Genomic DNA, 21,188 nt, shown 5'->3' on the forward strand with positions numbered 1-21,188 from the left:
ATGGAGAGGCCCCAGATAGCTCCTTGGGGCGACTCAGGAGGCAGGAGTCATGCAGGAGCAGAGAGAGAAGGAGGCCCCTGAGAGTCGATGACCTGCCTTCACTCATTTTGCGATCTGAAGTGAGAACCTCATCTTGCCATCTGAATTGAGAAGTTCTAAAGCTTCTAATTGGTCAGAATCCCATCTTGAGTATTCTTGGGGGATGTAGCTCATTATGTTTACTTCAAAGGTGCTCATTAACTTAGTGAACCCCTTTGCAACCAACCGTGTGATCCAGGGAACAGTGTTTCTAAGATAGGGCTGGGAAGGGATAGAGATATTGATTATTTGCCCCACAGACCCCATGTCAGATTTTCTTCCAGGCACTGAGGGGTGTGTGTGTGTGTGTGTGTGTGTGTGTGTGTGTGTAAGTGTAAGTGTAAGAATAAGACAGTTTGTGTTCTTAAGCCTTACAGACTGTCAAATGCACAGCTTCTCTTGAGTGGATTGTTGGGCAAATGCACCCAGTTAATACGGACTAGAAATTCAGTCTTATGGATTGGATCGACTAATCGACTTATCAATCCAGACTAAATAGAAAAGCTGGTTATACGCGTAGGCAGATTGGAGAGGGGGAAAGAAAGAGTGGTTCAAACTGGTTACAAGTGTGGACGGAACGGGGAGGTGGATAAAGCGCAGGTTTGGTGAACACACAAAACAGTAGATGTGCTATTGATGGGGAGATTAGTCCTCTGAGCCATTCCCGATACGATGGGATTCCACAAAGGGGATGGTAGTCTGACATCCTGTAGACCCGGATGGAGAATTGACTGCTGGGGATTTGAGGGGTTCGATCAAAGGATTAGGAGCAACCACTCTATCCGATGGACTCCATGGCAATTGTCAAATGTCCACGTTGTGACGTGGATCACATTTATCATGATAACCTAACACCTGGGATGGCCATATTCCAGCACTTTCTGGTTCTCCACGCAGTACTGATGAAGGTGATGATGCTGGTTGTGACGACCCTTTGCTGAACATCTGCTAAGTGTCAGGTGCTTTGTGTAATTTTTTCGTGTCTCGCAACAACTTGCAATGTAGGAATTATGGTCTGTACTCTTCACATGAGGGTTCTAAGGCTCGGCGATTTTAATTTCCTTGTCACAGGTCTGGTGAGTCAGCGATGGAAGGGAGTGGTTAAGAGTGTGTGCCTGAGTCAAGTGTTGAGGTTGCCGGTGCCTCCTCTGACACTTAAAAAGCTTGATTGACCTTGGGCAAGCTGCGAGACTTCTCTTAGCCTTGGTGTTCTTGTCCGCAAAACGAGTCTGTTGTGAAACTCCACCGTGCCCGTCACATAGGAAGTGATCAACAAATGTTAGCTCCTGCTGCTCATTCTCTTTTCTCTTTTCTTCCCCCCCTCCTCTTCCTTCCCCTCTTTTCCTTCCTCTTCTTCTTCCAAAAATCATAATAAATTATTATCATTAATATTATTATTATTGACGGCAGGGCTGGGAGTCACAGACAGACCTGTCTGGCTACAAAGCAGTGTTCTTTCCTCGATGCCACGCTGCCTTCTGGGCACAAGGGGAGAGTTGACTGCCAGGTGAGTCTGTGCCATACTTCTTTATCCCTTTGTCTCTCCTGTGGCTCTCCGCCACTCCAGACGCCCGGGGCCAGGTGGAGTGATGCTTTGAGAAGTCACCTGCCCAGAATCCAGGTGGCCACTTCTCCTTCCAGACAATGTCAGAGGCAGAGGCCACTCAGCAGGTGGAAGTGAAGTAGAGACCCCGTGCCTCAGTGAGAGGGAAGCCTCAGTATCTGTTTCCCACCCACAGCTCTGCTCCGCAAGAGCCCAGCAATGGCTTCTTCTCCTGTCCAGCCAGAGCCATGGGGTGCGTTTTGAAGCAAGGGAGCGGGTGGTCACAATCCATCTGTTCAGGGCCTCTGATGAATACACACTTCCTCGGGAGCCAGCTCCTGGACCAGCTCTGATGAAAGCAGCCAGGGGTGACCCAAATATAGTGCAATGGCTAGGTAAGGACTTTTTGGTGCCAGGCAGCAGATGAAACCCACTCCAGTAGAGCGTACAAAAAAGAGGAAAACTTACGAGTGGGCTTTGGAGGTGCTTCATAAACCAGAGGGTAAAAATACAGCTGAGGACCTGGAACATGGCAGAGAACCCACGGAATGAATGCTGTGTCCTTGCTCCGTGGTACAAAGCTTGGCAGCTGTATTCCTTCCTCCTGAGAACGGGCTCTCTCTGCTACTCCCCTGTGGAAATTGGGGTACCCCAACACCTGTGCATCGGTCTAGCCACACGGGGGCTTCCTCTCTGTCTTCCAAATCTAGGTAGCAGGGAAGCATCTCTCACTGGCCTCCTCTGGGCCACTGAGAAACTTGACGGAATTGCATACAGATTTTAAGAGAAACCCTAGGTAGGAATATGGAACTCCTTGTTAAGTGATAAATAAAGGAATGAGAGAAAATTGCGTGCTCCACAGGATTATAACTCGTGAAATCTATTTATGCATGAGGTTAAAGATTAGAAGAAGCCACAGTGAGGTATATTAAATGGCTCGTATTCTGGTAAACTTGGTTTATGTTGCCAATATTGCTAACAACAACAACAACAACAACAACAACAACAAATGGCATCTATGCTCTACAGTTCAGAATGTTTGGCCACTGCAGGTGGGCACATCTGTGGGCAAGTAATCTGAGGTCTAGAAAAATGTGGACGCTGCTGATCACTAAATCGTAGAGTCAGGGTCTCAGGCTCTCTCTCCTGCACCATGTTGCACCTCATGCTGTGAAGATGACCAAAGAATGAGAATTTTAAAATCATTTTTGTGTGCAGTAGGGATGTTTAATGTTGGCGACATCTAGAGAGTGAGTCCCAAGGTCATGTATGGTGAAGGGAAAAAAGGCGTGGACGTTTCCTAGAGAAAGAACCTAGGAGGAAGGAAGAAGTTCAGTCTTCTTTTCTCTGTGTTCAAGGAATGACTGAGTACATGGCTAACTCAACCTTCTAATCAAGTTTTCATAAGAATATACAAAAAAGTGTTACTAGCCTGAAATATTCAAGACACCAAGAATATTTCAAGCTGCCACGCGGATGCCTGAGTTTCCATTTCTAGAGTTGATTTCCTGTTAGGGGAGCACTCTTAGCCCCCATGGTTCCCACAACTTCAGATACCAGTTTATCATTTGTAAGGCTCCTGATTGAAGATGTTACTACTCTGAAAGCTCTGTTATAGCTCCAAATGTGTTCTAGTTTTTTTTTTTTTTTTAAGAAATAGAATATAAGACCCAATAGTGGTTGACTGAATGAATATCTGTGGCCATTTCACGTAAACATGCTCTAGTTCCCTATTCAAGGGCGGTGCATTCTTTTCTAATGTCAGAAAAGTAAGGATATTTTGCCCCATGTCAGAGACGTACTAGGGATCATTGTAATTTGTCAAAGACTGATCCGAGTCTTAGTCCACGGTAATTTTTGCTTTGGAAGATGATAGGTAATCTAACTAAAAAAACCAGAATGTACCCTGTAAAAGGGACTGTGAGAGGCTGTGCCTGCTGGAGCCTTGAACAGGCTCTTGCCCATTCTCTCCTGGGATGGTCCTGCTATTCCGTGATGAAGATTTGGGGGCTTGTAACGCTAATGAGGTATAAAGGCATTTTCAGCTATTTTATTAAGCTGGCATTTCCAGGTTCGTTATCATTAATATTTATAGTTGGGATATGTTCCCCCAGAGAGTCTGCAAATAGCTCTCCCATTTGTTCAGGTAAAGTTTATAGCAAGATGGGGAGGTACCATTGAGCCCAGGCTTGTACTTTTCATAGGAAACAAAAGCTTTGGCACTGGTTTTACATGGATGTGGGTCTCTTTAGTCTGTGTGTTCAGGCACCTTTTAAATAGAGTTAATTAATATGCTGTTATAAATCCAAGGGGGAACGTGGAAGTCTGTGTGCTGGAAGGCAGAGAGGGGTGGTACAAATCCCCCAAGATCATAGCCTCCTCCGTTGCGACTGGTGTTGGCAAGTTCTACCTTTTGTTGCCACAGTCTCTGTCTCCAACAAAGGGTTACAGTGTCCTCTGGGTGCGGAAGTGCAGGCAGGATCACAGCAGAGTTCCCTACCCAACAGGATGGAAGGGTTTTCTTCCCAGGAAGAGCCCATACAGAGCCCGGGCACTTGCAATGGTGTCATCTGTACCTGCCAGAGACTTCCCACTGCTGCATCTCAAATGGGGCTTGAAATTTCTGGCTGGGCCAGGAGGAAGGAAGTGGCTTTGCCACTCAGCCGTGCGTCTGCTGACGAGCTGTGGGTGGGCTGGGAAACTATGGGGAGATGACAGATTTAGGTATTGGAATCCAATGTTACCTCTGATACATTTTATAACAATGAGCTACTTTTTACTTCCTAAAAACAATTTTTTTTGGAAGGGGTAGAGCTTATACAAGAGCATAAGCCCCCTGAAAAGATCATAGGCACCAATTCCATTGGCATGACCAGTCCAATACAAACCCACATACCCAATTCCTGAAAGACACCTGACCCATGATTCAGGCGAAATCCTCACCTGCAAAATCAAGAGGTTGGATAGACCATCTCTGTGGTCCTCTCCCTCAATGATGCCTTTTCTTGCTATTTGAATTCTAACAAGCCCTTGTTTATGTTTGGAATGCTCAGCAGGTGCTGAAGCTGTCCTTGGGTGAGTGAGTTATGATACCTACACCTCTTTGGGCTGAAGGATGAGGTTGGGTCCGGCATGGTGTGTCTGGTCTCCAAGTCATGGTGTGGAAGGAAGGGAAAGCCCGTGACTGAGATCTGCTCTTCAGCTGAATTTCCTCTGTTTACAGGCTGCATCTGGGTCCTGGTGGGAGGGGCTTGGGGGTGGGGAGCAGGTGGCACTGGGGACTCTAGGGACAGGAAATACAAATTTGATACCACCTAGAGGTGGAAAATAGAGAACAAGGTGTTGTAAAAACAGCTAAGAAATTGGAGACATGGTAACCAAGAGCAACATGTGACCCTTGTAGAATCCTGGATTAAAAAAAAAAAAGCTGTAAAGGACATTATTGGGACCTTTGGGGAAATTTGAGTATGACTGCATATGAGATGGTATTGTATCAACATTAAATGCCTTAAGTATGAAATTGGGGTTATGGTTGTGTGTGTGTGTGTGTGTGTGTGTGTGTGTATTTCTTACAGGTATATCTAGACAGAGAGAGATGAAACAAATGTAAAATATTAACAGTCGGTGAATGTGAGTGAAGCTTAGGTGAGTGTTGACTGCTATTCTTTCTGACTCTTTTTGACTCTTCTGCAGGTTTGAAGTTACTGAAAGTAAAAAGTTGTGGGAAAATTACTCAAAAGGCAAATATGTGCTACAGTAGAGGGAGCTGGGTAAAAGGCACACAAGATCTCTATGTTATTTCTTACAGGTTCATGTGAATCCTCAGATGTATCAAAATAAAAGGCTTAATTAACCAAAGAGAGAATATGAGGCAAATACAGCAAAATATTAACATCTGTTCTAACGGGTCTTGGAAATCTGTTCTATTTGTTCTATTATTCGTTCCATTATTTTCTGAATGTTTGAAATATCTAGTAAAAAAACACCCTCTGGAGTTGTGGGAGGAGGCGCTCAGCTGTGGAGCTGACCCTGCTGAGCGCCAAGCCTCTGACTTTTTACGTCCCTTGTTTAACCTGGGAAAGCATCTAGCGCCCCTAGAGGATGAGGACTTCTTACTCCCAGGTCGCTCCCGCTGTGCTTCATGGAACCTCCGGGACGTGCTAATGAAATGGGCAAAAGGACACAGCCACGTTGATTCTTGGCACACCTCTAGACTACAGGGACTGTTGCAAGGAAGGCTTGCTAGGATTCCCACTAGAATCCTTCAGTCTGGTGTACTATAAAAAAAAAGAGACCTCTATACCAGAATTCATTTATTATTACATCACTAAATCACAACTTTACAATACATTTGAAAGGGACTAAATGAGACGTGCAGAATAGTTTGTGAAAATAGTAAATAATGTCTGAAAGATCAGATTGGAATATAATCTTGGTAATAACTAAGGAGTAAATAAAGCATTTGCAACTGGGCATCACAGGACAGGATGGGCCGTAGCAGGTCTATTCACATGGATTCTGAATGACGATCAGAAGATATTCCTTATCTGTGGAGAGAGACGGACGAAGTTAATCCACTGGAAGAGTTCAACTTACTAAGTGAATACTTCGGCTAATCTGCGTTTCTCTTCAAAACATCACTTGGACTCTCTGTAGACCAATGGTTTCCCACCCTGGTTGCACATCAGAATCACCTGCTGAGCTTTCAAAAGCTACCACGACCCGGGACCCAGTTCCAGAGGTTCTGAGTTCACTGGCCTGGGGTAAGGCCTCTGGTATCAATAACTGTTTTTGTAAAGCTTTCCAAGTGCTTTTGATGTGCAGCAGGGTGAGAACACAGTATATGGGTAATTCTGATGTCACAGATGTTCTCTAGAGAAGTTTGTTCCAGACTAGATTTGGGAGCATGAGTCCTGTGTTACACAGACATTGGTGAACACTGTGAATGTAATTCCTTCAAGGAGAGGAGTGTTTCTCTGGCTGCCGTCTTGAGGCAGGCCCGGTGAATGTGTTCTCTCGCGGGGAGGGTTTAAGACCCTACAGGGCTTTGATCCACTCCCTACATTATCCCTATTTTGATTACTGGTAATAAATGCAAATGGGAAAAATTCAGATTCTTCAAAGGTTAAATCTGTCGCTAATTTCACAAAATTGCCAGCTTGAGTTTTTCAGATTCCAACGTCTTTCATTTTGTAATTGGAGAACACTACGCGCCATATTGCAGGTTAAAATCTGTATGTCCAGTTCCTTGAAACAGAGCTTTTATCCAGTAAAGGAGAAAGATGCTTTAAATATGAAGTGAAACGCCACATTACCTGGGGCTACCATGATTTCATGTTTCTTTGACCTGATCCTGAGAAAGGTGAGGTCGTTCTGAGGATCAATGTCACGGACCGTGCTCTTGGCTTTCATTGTCAGCTGATGAAGAAGACCTGCGTACTGAACCGTCGTCGAGTTGTCCAAGGTTGTTCGGATAGGAATGCCTGTTACAAGAGTCACTTTTGGGTTAAGAGTTTTAACTGTCAAAGGAATGTGCACCCTGTGGATATACCGGAAAATACTGATGATTTTAAAGAGGAAGAAAAAGTTATGGCCGACACCACTCACTGGTAACAATTTTAGTTTCTTTCCTTCCGGTCTTTTTGTGTGTATGTGGGTCTTAAAATGTAGTTGTGACAAACCATCATGACAAATTGGACTACTGCTTTTTTCTCCATTTAAGTGATAGCATACCCGAGCCGTTCTTGTCAGTGACACGGTCCTCAAATTTTTTTTTTTTTTTTTATGTAATTCCACTGCTCAGTTAAAGAACAGTGGTTCTTTTTTTCAACGTTTATTTATTTTTTTGGGACAGAGAGAGACAGAGCATGAACGGGGGAGGGGCAGAGAGAGAGGGAGACACAGAATCGGAAACAGGCTCCAGGCTCCGAGCCATCAGCCCAGAGCCTGACGCGGGGCTCGAACTCACAGACCGCGAGATCGTGACCTGGCTGAAGTCGGACGCTTAACCGACTGCGCCACCCAGGCGCCCCGGTCCTCAAATTATTTTTAACGGCTGTGCACTATTTTATAACATACCATCATTTGACCAATCCCCTATTGTTAGACTGGTAGGTATTGTTTTTTGGGTTTCGTGCACACATTATTTGGAAGCTGTGCACCGATTATTTCAGAACTGAGTTCACATAGTAGTCTACCTAATGCCCTCCTCCAAGCAGTCGGTCTATAGCCATTTTGCTTTGAAATGCTTGGTCCGTGACATGGTGCTAATGTCCTCCCCTGAGGCCAGCAACAGAAGGGGATATCATAGCACACGTTGAGGAGTGTATCCAAAGGGGATTTAAAAAATTACGCTGTGGCTCCTCATACGGTATTTTGCAAACCTTACATTTTATATTAGAGAATCCAGCAGCAAAGACACTGTGGTTTTGCTGGGCATTCCCTGGTTTGTGCTCACTCTTGGCTTAAGCATTCTTAAATTTAGCTGCTCGTGTGCTCTATTGTTCCATTATGCGATTTTAAAACTGAACCTATTAATTTAACTGGGAAAATCTAGCCAGACAAATATGCAAGTATAATTCAATTCAGTTCAAATCAATCCAGCTCAATTCTGGTCACTCGGTGCTCAGCGCTTACTTGTTAACAGGTGTCGTGCTGGGTATTTTACGTGTATCGTGTCTCGTCTGAGAGGGCTTTCAGATTATTGTGAGAACCAGCAGACAGCCAGGGAATTGCAAGGATTCCATTTGCACACGTGCCTTTAATTTAGGGGGACACGTGAAGGTGAATGTGGGGTGGCTGTCAGATCCCACAGGCACCTGAATGAAGGCCGATCGGTGGAAGAGGCTAACACAACTCTGGGTCGTCCCTCAGAGAATGCAATTCCAGAAGCTGTTAAACAAGAGGGGATTTCAGGAGTGGAACGCTCTTACAAACTAACGATTTTACCAGCTTTTCACGAAACTCTTTGAGGACCTCCATTCTGACCGTGAAACAGTCTCTTTTAAAACAACCGTTCGCTCTGGAATAGGTCTTGCCAAACGATACAAGGACAATATTTACAGGAAAATCTGTTCAATAAACAAGGTTTTATATCAAGTTTGTTAATTTCTGTATTATTATTTCTTGGCCACTTTCCCCCGAAGTCAGTTATGTCTTTCACACCTGATGAGCCATCACAAGGCATGTGTCTTTAACGGGCAGGGAGCTGAGAGGTAGCAAGCTCTCACCTTTTGAGGGCACTTTCTGAGGACTGGTTTTATTTTGCATCCTGAATAGTGACTACCTCCAAAGTCTGCACCGCTCGGTGTCAAAACCAGAAATACAGCCAGAATAAATTATTTAAAATGTAGATGACAAGATTATGAATCCAATGCTCGGGCCTATTTAGTTAGTCTATTCATGATCCAAGTCAATAAATAAAACAGCTAGCCTTTCTGAATAATAAGTGCACACTGTGGAAGCTCTGCGAGGTTTTCATATCCATTACAGACCACTTGAAAAAAATCAATCGACAAATATTTATTGAGCTCTTGCTTGGTACCCTGCAAGGTAATTAAAAAATAATTTATTAAGGAGCAATTTTAGCACGTGGTATAAAATTCACTCATGGCCCCTTCTGCGAGGTGACCACTGCTCCCAGTTTCTTTGGGAACCTTGCAGAGATATTCTAAGTGTGTTCAAGTATCTTTTTGTTTGTATTCTTTGTATTGTTTGTTCTCTATTCTGTAAAAAAAAATTATTTTTCATGAAATACACTTGGAAACTCCTTCTATTCGGTACACATAGGGCTAAGGCTAGGCGTGTTAATGACTGCATCACATGACTGTCGAATGGCTGCCTTGTGATACACGTAACAAGTATATCCTCCTGGCGCGCATTTAGGCTGTTCCCAGGCTTTGACTTTAATAAGCAAGGCAACGGAATATGTCCGTGTGCATGCCATTTCACATTTGTGTGTATGTATGGTATAAATCCCCACGATGGAACTTCTAGAACAAAGAATATGAATTGGATATTGCCGAATTTATGGCACTACTTTAAAATATGACTCTTTATGATCCCAGTAAGCTGGTATTCTTCAACTGTGTATTTGTACTTTGGTTGATTGTATTTCAAAAATGTAAGGAACTGACTGGATGGCTGATAAAGTCTAATGAAATTCAAATGATTGATGGTTAGAAATGTCAAGAATATGTAAAATTAAGAGCCTCTGGAAATCAGGCTTATATACATAAGAATATGGGACAGTTATGACCGTCTGAGAAATAATATGTATTCACCAGTATCTAATTCAACAATCAGTGCTGCAATATTGTAAACTGTGAATGGTTGTATAAATGGGAAATCGATGTTAGCAAAGAATCTAGTCTAATAAAAACCTCTACTGCTCAGCAGTGGGCTAAATTGGGAAGTCTGCTTTATTGTCATGGACAGGGCGCCTTGGTTTCACTAACGGTGAAACCGAAGGGCTCTGTTTAACATGCCATATGAGATCTAAATGTGGAAACATGGTAGAAGGCCCACCTCGCCACAAATAAAACCTGGAGATATGTTAAAATGATTTGCTGAGAATTACACTAAACCCACTAGTGGTGTACAAGAACACGTGAACGCCATCTTAGTTAAATTTTTTTCAGCATTTACGTTCCTGGGTCTTCTGAAAGCTGCCGGGCTGCACCATAATAAATGGCACTTTCATCTAAAATTGAGTAGGCTGCTGAAATGGAATATTTTATTAATTCTGTTCACACAACTTATACCATATGCTATTAATAAACATGCTTGTCGTACACTCTGGTTATTAATAATCTGACCACAAAAATAAGACCCTCATTTATATTTTTGGGAAAATGGTTAATTTGGTGTTTGGAAGGGTGCCCCGAATCCTAACATAATCTTATCTTAGTAAGGGTTAATTAGAAGGCGGCAACGGGTTTTAAAAATCGTATTTTGCCGCCTTTGGATAAGAAAAATATTGAGAGACTTCAAACAAGTAAAAGCAAAGTCAATTGTAATTCCAGCGCTCAGAGATGATCGCCGTAACATAGCCCTGTCCTTTCTTCCATATTTACTGTAAGTGTGTTTGTGTGGCTGGCTATGTTTATGGTTAGAAAATGTTGGCTACTGCTTTGTTCCGTGCTTTTCATCTAATATTGTTTCCCATGACTCTAAATATTCTTCAACATTTTCAATAGAGTAGTGGTTCACCAAGTAAACATTACATAATGAATGAAAAATTTTCCGTACCGCTGGGATAGATTTATTTACTTATTTGTCTGTTTCTTCACTGCTTTTGTACATGATGCCTCAGTGAGTATCCTTTGCACCTAAATCTTTTTCGTCGTCACTCCTTAGGATAAATTCCTAGGAGTGAAATTGCACGTCACAGACTATGGACATTTTCAGACATATGATGCATATGGCTAGGATTATACACTTTTGACTAAGATCTTCCAAAGTGACTCGTAAGACGAGTTGTCCTGGGTTGAAAAGTATCTTTTCCCCCCAAATTCAAGTCTATCCTAAACCTCAGCATGTGAAATAGCATGTCTTGGCAGATGTAATTAGTTAAGATAAGGTCACACTAGATTAGGGTGGGCCTGAATCCGACGACTGCGGTCCTCACAAGGAGAGAAAACAGACGCAGAGAGGAGAACGCCATGGGACGATGGAAGCAGAAACTGGACTGATGCCTCTACAAGCCAAGGAATGCAAGGACTTCCGGAAGCCGCCAGAAGCTAAGAGAGCAGCAAGGAAGGATCCTGTAGAGCCTTCAAAGAACAGGCTGTCCTTACTGACACCCTTATTCCAACTCCCAGCCTGCACACCTGAGAATAACTTTCTAATGTTTTAAGCCACTGAGTGTGTGGTACGTTCTTGCAGCAGCCGAAGGAAATGAATGCATTACCTTTCTGAAGCCCCACACGTAGCCCGTCGTAGGGGGTGTGTGGACTTGATGAGCACGCCAGGAGCGAGACTCATTCCAGACAGAACAATGTGCTCGCGCTGCACCGCTTCCTGGAAATACTGGGCAGAACTCTTTCTTACCTATAAGGCTGATCTTAAATCCTTTCCCTCCTGATCACTCAAGCTGGGTGAATTTATTCATTTGGTGTTATTTTTCATTTAATTTTACTATTTGCAAAACACATCCAATGGTCTATTTACACATCAAATGTTGTTGCTGTACAAATCAATTAAAAATGTCCACATGCTGAGAACTATGTAATTATAATTCTGTTAAGTGTTGGGTACCGTGCTAGGCACCCAACAATTAACATTTCATCCAACTATCATAAACCCTCAGTGAAGTAGGTTGTGTTCTGTCTTTAACTGCTAAGGGATTGAAGTCTGAATGTAAACAGGCGGTAGTATGTAGTTGCTCAATAAATATTTGCTGATGGATTTGTGCCAAAAATAATGATTAGCTGTGAGATTCTGTTGCAAAGCACTCTGTGTGCCATGGCAATTCACCAATTCTGTGGTTGCGCCGTGAGTTATGTGAAGTAGCTACTCTTATTTCCACTAATGCTCTGGGATTTGTGGTATTTCTTGCCTTTGCAAACGCCTGAATTAGCAATGAAACTAGCAGAGTTTGCCACCATAGCTGAGCACATAGCAGTGTGCCAGAGAAAAGGCTTTGTGGATTGTTAGCAGGGATTGTGGGACGAGAGAGAGCAAGTTTCTGGTATAAGTTTACGGATCTCCTAGGTGGAAATGCGTTGGCCCTTTTATACTATAGCCACAAAGGCTATACTGTAAGTCGTATTAAAATTTATTCTCAAATATTTTATTAAGTGTGGTAAAGGAACAATTTCACTTAAAAGGAAAACTGAAGGGGCGCCTGGGTGGCGCAGTCGGTTAAGCGTCCGACTTCAGCCAGGTCACGATGTCACGGTCCGTGAGTTCGAGCCCCGCGTCAGGCTCTGGGCTGATGGCTCGGAGCCTGGAGCCTGTTTCCGATTCTGTGTCTCCCTCTCTCTCTGCCCCTCCCCCGTTCATGCTCTGTCTCTGTCTGTCCCATAAATAAATAAAAACGTTGAAAAAAAATTAAAAAAAAATAAAAAAAATAAAAAAAAAGGAAGACTGAAACTCTGCACCCTTTATAATGTTAAAATAAAAACTAACTGCCAACAATGATATTCTCCCTATCTTCAATATGATACTTTCAATGGTATCCCTGAAATATTAGAGGAGTTACCAAAGCTTTAAAAATTAGACATGTATAGTGTTTCTTAGGAATACAGAGATATTTTTAGACATGTTTTATTCATATTTATATCTTTAACTCTTAGCAGAGCGCTTGGTATATAGGAGGTACTCAATAGATATTTGGTGAGTACATGTTATAGCTACGACACAGAAGATAAACTTTACATTTCAAATTCTAAGGTGTCTGTCTTAGGCGAGGCACAGCCAACAGGTCCTTGGTTGGCTTGTGTGTATCTAGAAGGCATCCTGTGACATATTTACCTTCTGCATTCACGACCATAGTTCCCATCACCCCTTTATGGCTCTGGATCCTCTTTAGGGTTTCTTCCACCTCCGCCTGAAGAGATCAAGAAGGCAACTAACCAAAGGGGGTCTTTGCGGCAACCCTAATCCTAAAGTAAATGTTTAGAAAGACACCTACTCCCCCGTCCCCTTAACCTAAGGTACTGTATACTATGATCTCAGACCTTCGGAAGAGACCTTTGAAACTGCCAAGTCCTGTCTCCAAGCCTGCATAAGACTCCTGCATACAACTCTGACACATCTCTTGGTGTGAACTCTTTTAGAGAAGGAGAGCTTACTACCTCACAAGAGCTCACTCAATTTTTAGTGTCTCTATTTGCTGGAAAAGCATTCTCTATATTGGACAGAAATCTGCTCCCATTCATGTTTTACTCATTGATCTTTCTGTATTCGTATCAAAAATTCCTTTTCTGTATTACACTTCTTTAAATAGTTACAGAGCTATTGTCATTATCTCCCTCTGTCTGAAAGTATCCCTTAGGGGTGCCTGGGTGGCTCAGTTGGTTAAGCGTCTGGATCTTGATTTCTGCTCAGGTCATGATCTTATGGTTCGTGAGATCAAGACCCATGTTGGCCTCCGTGCTGACAGTGCACAGCCTTCTTGGGATTCTCTCTCTCTGCCCCTCTTCTGCTTGTGTGCATTCTCAAAGTAAATAAATGTAGAAAAAAAAGTATCCCTTAATGAGAAATCTTATTCTCACTCCTAAATGTTACCTACTTGGGAGTTCAGATGATTAAATTCAGGATACTCTGTAAACACAACATATCCCAGGATTCTCTTGGTAACGTGCCTGGGTCTCAGTGCAAGCTGAATGTTCACCCATGAATGATTGTTGGAGCCCCACTGGGTTTTAAACTCAGCTTTCTGAATTAATCTTACGCACAGACTATCTTGTTACCAGTTTTATTCCCTTCTACAAATGCTAAAATCACAAATAATCTTTTTCAGACCTGCATATGACTCCTGAGTAATCACTGGATATTCCGAATTCAAGCAGTATCCTGCAGAGTGTCTTGATGAGGGTTTGTTTTTTTTTCCCTTCTAACCTCAAATGGGTAAACATTATGCTACTTTAGTCAAAAGACAGTTTTCTTTTGGAACGGCTGGGTGGCTCAGCTGGTTGAGTGTCTGACTCTTGATCTCAGCTCAGGTCATGGTCTCACAGTTTGTGATTTCAGGCTCGGCAGTGACAGTGTGGAGCCTGCTTTGGGATTCTCTCTCCCTCGCTCCCTGCCCCTCCCCTGCTCACACACTCTCTGAAAATAAATAAATAAACATTTTTTTTTTCCAAAAGATAGTTTTCTTTTGCCTTTGATGTGGGCAGGAACACTGATTTCCTCTTTTCCACACCTACGGCATGTGCTTGCTGAATTTCAGGCGTTTGTGTACTGGAGTCACATTTTTGGCCATTACGAATATCATCTATATTATATACCTAGCATGTTCTTTAAATTATCTCACTACTAAAAGCTACTAAAAAACAAATGGATTTTTACAAGGAAACTACAACTACACATCACTACCACAAATGGAAAGCTGCTACTATTTGTCCGAGACAGAAATGACCGTAAGAACGCACAAAATGAAGAGAGTGCATATTATTAAATTCTACCCCAAAGAAAGGTCTGAGCCTGAGGTCTGATATTCAGGTGAAACATGGAAAATACCAAATGACAGTGGTACTCAGGACCTAACCGTGCCAGGAGCTTACTTGGATACAGTCTCCAGGCTGGGGGAAAAAATGGAAGAGGAGTAACTTCCTCAGGTGTGATTCGCTCTGTGTGATTTGTTATTTCTGAGCTATTTTACATCGCAACTACTGTTTGCGTCTCACTTTGGGAAACACTGCACCAAAGCACAAGAGTGATACAGGGGATCCAGTATCACATTTTGGCCATCTTTAACACAATGTGCATAGCTCCCTACAACCACTAACCCCCCTTTATCTTTTTTTTTTTTTTTTTTACTTCTTTCCCAAACGGCTCTTTCTGCTGTCAGCCTCTCCCTCTCTCCTTCCAGTTGTTTCTTCCGTGATTTCTGCACCCCTCCAATACAATCTCTTAATCCCCATCTCCATTCCCCTTTCACCTCTCTTAAAAAACTCACCTTGCTCCTCTTCAAGCTATCCCCAGTCTCTGCTTTCTGTCTGTTTGTTTACTGATTTATTTATTATCTCTCTCCTCCCTTTCCTCTTTCTTTTCTTCTTTCTCAGTATCGCCTCCTTCTCCCTTCTCCTCACCCCCCTGCTCTCCCTGGGGCACCTTTCTTCCTTCCCAGGATCTGACTTCTCTCCCTCTCGCCTCTTTCCTTTGCAAACTTCCCTCGCTCTGGAGCTCTCTCACCCCCTCAAGATCTTTCATCCCCCCAGTCTCTCTCTTCTCCTTCTCGGCATCCACACCCCGCAAGTTCCACTCGCCAGAGCCACCCCCCTTGATATCTATCCCTCAAGACAGCTTCCCCCATCTAAGCATCTTCTTCTCCCCTCCAAGGTCTCCCTCTCCCTCCTTCAGGGTCTCCCCGTCGCCTCTCCAAGAATCTTCTAGAGCCCCCAGCCTTCGCCACGGCCCCCGGACCGGCTGGCGAGGGACGGCCTCGGGGGCTGGGCAGCGAAAGTCCCCCCTCTCCCCCCCGACGTCGGCGCCCCTGAAGCGCCGGGTCGCAGACGGAGGCTCCAGATTTACCATCGTGCGAAACGCGGCTCAGCCCGGCGTCACCGCTGCCCGGGAAGTCAGCAACGCTTCCAGCCGTTGCTAGGCGACGGGGGAGGAAGTGACCTCCCGGAAGTGCGGGTGCACGCGCCTGCGTGTCCGCGGGTCGGTCGGCAGCCCGGGCCGGCTCTTCCGCCCTGAAGTGGCGTTGACGCCTCCCGGCCGCCGTAGGCCGTAGGTTGGGGGCCGGTGGCCCCGGGTGCCCACTTGGGTGCCCCCAGCCCCGCGGGGCCGTGGGCCTGAGGACGCTCGGCGGGCACAGGCCTGGTCATTCGTTCGTCCATTCATTCACTCACTCCTTGAGGTACGCCTTAAGGTAACAGCCACTTCCTCACTCACGAGCGTTTTCTTGACCGCCTGCCACGTGCCGGGCGCTCTAGGCCCGAGTGCTTTCTAGCTGGGGGAGCCAGGCCAAATGCGACCCGCGAAGCAACACTTTCCAAGTGTGATACGTGCTGCGGAGCAAATAAGCAGGGGATGGGTCCGTCTCACTCCCGAGCTTGGGCCGCCTTAGAGATTTGGTGATAGGCTCAGCTGCTTGGCGAGGCCCAGTGTCCTCGCTTTCTCGGTGCCCTGTGCAGGCGGATACGTGTGCCCCCCCCGTTCCCCACCGATAGTTTCTTTCCGGAAAGAAAAACATGTTGCAGCATCAAATTGTACAATTATATATATATATATATATATATATATATATATATATATATGTATATATATATATATAATATATAATATAATATATATAATATATATTATGTATATAATATATATTATGTATATAATATATATTATATAATATATAATGTATATTATATATGTTATATATAATATATACTATATACATACTATATTATATATTATAATATATATTAATACAATATATATATTATCTATAATATATATAATATCCATTATGTGTATATATTATATATATAAAATATATATTATATTGTTGATGTGTAACTCCTTACTCCTTACCCCCCAAACAGTAGGGTAAGCTACATCTTAGACTCTCATCAAGCGATAGCATCCCCTTATCTGCTCCTCACTCAGTTGAAGAGTTTATACTCACCAGTGTATTTGCTGAATCCCTTAGGATCTTTCTTTTTTGGGTCACTATCTGCTAGAAGTTCTGAGTTGCTGAAAAATCGCAGGCGGTAGTGCTGGAGGCTCCACAAATTGCCACAGAAGAGCATATGGCTAGGTATTGAAGGACCTGATGGAAGGAACCGGTTAAAGATGGTCAGAAGTCACTCACTTTTGAAGGGCCTTGATGATGTCTTTGCAGCCCGGGGAGGCAGAGACTGACTGTTTTGTGACGGGCAGCAGAACGGTGTGGTGGCTGGCGTCATGAAGTCCTGGGGTTTGAAGAGGGCAGACCCTGATCACTAGACACAAGGTATAGGATGGGAATTCCTCCCCCACAGGACCGTGCTTTAGCGACTCCCTGTACTGCTGATGCGGTTTGTGCTTCCGTTTCCGGAAAGCGGTCTCCAGCCAGGCATGGCACGCTTACTGCTAAGAATGTCAGCTAGAATCTGAATGGGCCCTCGTCAGGGATGCTCTGAACCAGTTTTGAAGTTGGTGGTTTTGGGGCTAATTGGTCCGTTTCAACTTAGAGTCTGTCATTTCGTGACATTATGGACAGAAATACTCTGAGAAGCTCTAGCCGTGCTTCCTTTTCTTGGTGGTGGGGGAGGAGATTCTGGTCAGTGTCAGTCTCTTCTTCTGCCTCCAAGAAACTTAATGCCTCTCCAAAATCCAGCTCACAGTAGCTAAATGATCCCCCTTTTAACAAACCCCTGTAACTCCAACCGAGATTATTTGGAATGGACAGCTAAGATTGTAGGGGAGGGGTCAGGTGTGTGTGTGTGTGTGTGTGTGTGTGTGTGTGTGTGTGTGTGTAGCTGGCTCTTGACTCATTGCCCATATCTACCATTTTAAGTAAGCGTAGGTATTTCCAGTAATACTGGCTGAGCTGTATAAAGATTGATTCTTGCTCTCTCTGGGTGTTTCTGATCAAGGAGACTCTTCCTTGATTGTGTAGCCATTTGTTTTGCTTATAAAAATCAGTGGCAGTGCACCCTATCTGTTATGTCAGTCAGCTTTAATGAAGGAGCCCACTGCATATGCATGCAGTGTGAATCCCCTCGCTTCTGGAGTCAGGGTGTCAAACTCGTTCAATAGCTGACAGCTGTGATTAGAGCCAAGCAAGACTCCAGCATGAAAGGAACTGACAGGAGTACCCAACTGCTGAAAAAGTAATAAGAAGTAGCCAAACTGACTTCTAACCAACAGTCAAGTTTGACTCACTGTGCATAGGAAATCAATGAGGAGAATATGAGCCATTTTCTCCTTATTGATTTTCACTTCTAATTATTCCTTGGAGGTAGCTTGGTTTAATTTTTATGCCCCCCCCCTTTTTTTTGGTGAATTATCCCTTTCCCTTCTCCCCCTCCCATCCCCTTACCCCTCCTTTTAACCTACAGTAAGTGCTAAATAACTTTGAACTTAAGTGACAGAATTAATGTATATTCCTTTTTTTCAAGTACTCTGAAGTGACCCCCAAATTTGTGGTACATACAAAGTCCACTGTTTTTCACAGAATTTTTGTCAAAGTGAGATGATTTTTTTCCCAAGGTCTCTCTTTCTCACTGGTGGTTTGCTAGTACTTTCTGCTTAGCCTGAAGAAATTTGGGTAATTTGATAATTTTGAGTTTTCTCTTGGAATTTTCTCTAGCACCCCATACATCTGTCTATCTTCGGCATTCATGCTAAGTTGGTAAATACTATAAACTGGACCATGGAATATACTTTGTGCCCATTTTCTCATAAGATAAGGCATTCTTTGTCAAACAGAACGTCTAGTACTTTTTTCACTCCAGAAAGTGAAATATTAGATTCTTTCACTGGATTCTTTGAAAATGCCCCTTAGTAGTAAGGCAAAATTAGAGGATGTCAATGATCTCAAGAAGTATTCCACATAATACGACCCGATGCCATAGAATTGCAGAATTATAGGCTTAGGGTTTCAGAAGATCAACTATTTTCTACTTATTAGGACAAGGGCACCCTCTAGGGTAATTCTTTCCAGGACTCAAGTGTCACATAAGCATTTGCTTGCCATAAAGGAATTCTCCCTGTTGGAATTAAAGGGTTTCCTTGAGCCCAGAATTTGGAGTTGCGTGCAGCCAGGGTTGATGTTCCTAGGTGTGTTTCCTTGACTAAAATAAATTCTCAGAGCTTTCATTTCCTCATTTATAAAAGAGGAAAGATAATATATACCTTACAGGGTTGATATGAGATTTAAATCATATGGGTAAATGCCTGGCTTCTACCAGATGCCCAATAGGGATCATTTTGCCACATTTCTTTCTTGTGTCTTTTCCTTTCTTTAGTCCATCCTTCCTTTTTCTTTCCCTTTCTTTTCTCTCCTCTCTCCCTCTATCTCATCTCTTTCTCTAACCTCTTCCTCCCTGCTTCCCTCCCCTGTTTGTTTCCTCTCTCCTTCTCTTCACCCTCCTTTATTCAACCTCTTTTTCCTTCATGCCCTTCCTAGAAAAAAATATCCAGAATTCATATTGTTGAATTTCTCACTAAAAGACATCTTTCCCTTTCTTCTCATTCCCTTCCTCCTGTCATTCACTTAGAATTGTAGTTCATTGACCTCTAATCTCATTTTCCCACAAGTCCCATTTTATTTATTTATTTATTTATTTATTTATTTATTTATTTGTTTGTTTTAAGTAATCTCCACACCCAAGTGGGGCTTGCACTCACAACCCCAAGATTAAGAGTCACATAATCTACCAACTGAGTCAGCCAGGCGCCCCAACAAGTCTCATTTTTCAACTTCTGGCTCCAGTAAGCAGTTCCCACCTCAGTGAATTGCACTTAGTAGAAATTCTCAGTCTCTCAGGGTTGAGGACAAACTGTACATATTTCCCCATCTATTAATTTTGTTCAAAGAAGGTAGCGCTGAAAGGAGCAATAAATCCCATGTACTTTATGTACCCCTTCTTTTTTCTGATAATCCATTCCCAAAGTCTCCCATCTATTTTTCAAGCTCTTGGATCTATTTAGTTTCAAAATGACTTTCATTGGTAGGTATCACACACAAAAAGTTAGATGCACAAAACAAAAGTTAGGTTGGTGAGTTACTCCAAAGTGAACTCTTGTGTAATTCTCAACCAGGTGAAGAAATAGAACACTGTCTACATTCCAGAAATGTCCACATGGCCAATTCCAGTCATTAACTTCCATAGTACACGGTCTGAAAAGCCTAAAATATTTATCTGGCCCTTTACTGAAAAAATTTGCTAATCTCTATAATAGCCTGTTCCTTCTCTCTTTAGTTTTCAAATGATAGTTGAAAACAACAACAAAAACTTATCGCTTCTCAGCCTTTTGGCTAAGATCAAGTGAAAACAAAAATAATTATAATATTCAGAGTTTTCAAAGTATATAAATATCATATGTAAAATAACTATCATAGAAAGTGGGGGAGGGTAAGGGAATCTGTCTTAAGAGTGAAGATCTTATATTCCACTTGAAGTACTTAAGTATTGATTCTAAGTAGACTGAAAAATGAGGGATATAATCTCTAGAGCAAGCAATAAAAAAGGATACAAATATGTCAAAATAAAGTCCTAAAAATTGTTCAAATAATCTAAAAGAGAAAAGGGCAAACAGTAAAGTGGAAAACAAGTAGAGCAATCAGAAAGCAAGTAGTGTACGTGTAGCATTAAATCCTGATATATTGACGATCACATTAAATGTAAATAGTCTAAATACATCAGTTAGAAGACAGAGATTGTTATAATTAATTTTAAAAGATTATCAGTGATTTTTGTTTCTGGAAATTTGGAGTAGATGTACTTTCCCCTGTTCCTCTTATTAAATATAACTAAAACCCCTAGAAATTATACCAACACAAGAAGACTCTGAAAGATAGAATCAGTCACACTGTCTAGCGATCTCAGGACCCAAGGAGTGACATGATTGTAAGTTACCTGGGTTTCCTTTTGCCTCATGTATTCTAGACTTGGAACTGAAGAAGCTGGTAACCCCAAAATCTGACAAACATGGAAATTTTAAAAAGCCCCAACAAATGCCTATTCTTTAGCCAAAGGACCAGGAAAAGGCCATTGAACAAGGCATAAACTTGTAGAAAATAAACATTCTACTCCAGCTAAATAGCACGCGCATGCGCGTGCGCACACACACACACACACACACACACACACACACACACACACTAGAAAGGCCAGGGGGAGAGTATAGACTTCCACTCTCACCTTGTTATAACTGCCCCTCATCCTCTACCAGGATGATGTCAAAGAAG

General features: G+C 42.9%; 1 protein-coding gene and 1 long non-coding RNA gene across 7 annotated transcripts in view; one reads left to right on the forward strand and one right to left on the reverse strand.

Moving 5' to 3' along the window:
* Window positions 1-5,919: 5,919 nt before the first annotated feature.
* Window positions 5,920-15,945, reverse strand: DYNLRB2 (dynein light chain roadblock-type 2). Its single transcript, XM_086688849.1, has 4 exons — window positions 15,821-15,945; window positions 13,097-13,172; window positions 6,937-7,104; window positions 5,920-6,168 (listed from the first exon to the last, which is right to left on the reverse strand). The coding sequence occupies exons 1-4, from the start codon at window positions 15,821-15,823 to the stop codon at window positions 6,125-6,127; spliced, it is 291 nt and encodes a 96-aa protein (XP_086544975.1). The 5' UTR covers window positions 15,824-15,945; the 3' UTR covers window positions 5,920-6,124.
* Window positions 15,936-21,188, forward strand: part of LOC147573352 (uncharacterized) — an 802,611-nt gene continuing 797,358 nt past the window's right edge. For 4 of the 6 annotated variants that reach the window (XR_015244671.1, XR_015244670.1, XR_015244672.1 and 1 more), the window contains exon 1: window positions 15,937-16,151. This is a non-coding gene — a long non-coding RNA (uncharacterized LOC147573352). Of the gene's footprint in view, window positions 16,164-21,188 lie in introns of all 6 variants that reach the window. The other 2 variants (XR_015244674.1, XR_015244675.1) reach the window with 2 other exon arrangements.

This window comes from Puma concolor, chromosome E2, assembly GCF_028749965.1.
Source record: "Puma concolor isolate L17-30 chromosome E2, mPumCon1.1.hap2, whole genome shotgun sequence".
NCBI lineage: Eukaryota > Metazoa > Chordata > Mammalia > Carnivora > Felidae > Puma > Puma concolor.

Coding starts and splice junctions, on each gene's coding strand:
- DYNLRB2 (XM_086688849.1), bottom strand. Junction 7,105..13,096: donor TATGGTCGTGAATGCAGAAG/GTAAATATGTCA, acceptor CTCTTGTAACAG/GCATTCCTATCCGAACAACC. Junction 6,169..6,936: donor TGAAATCATGGTAGCCCCAG/GTAATGTGGCGT, acceptor CTCTCTCCACAG/ATAAGGAATATCTTCTGATC.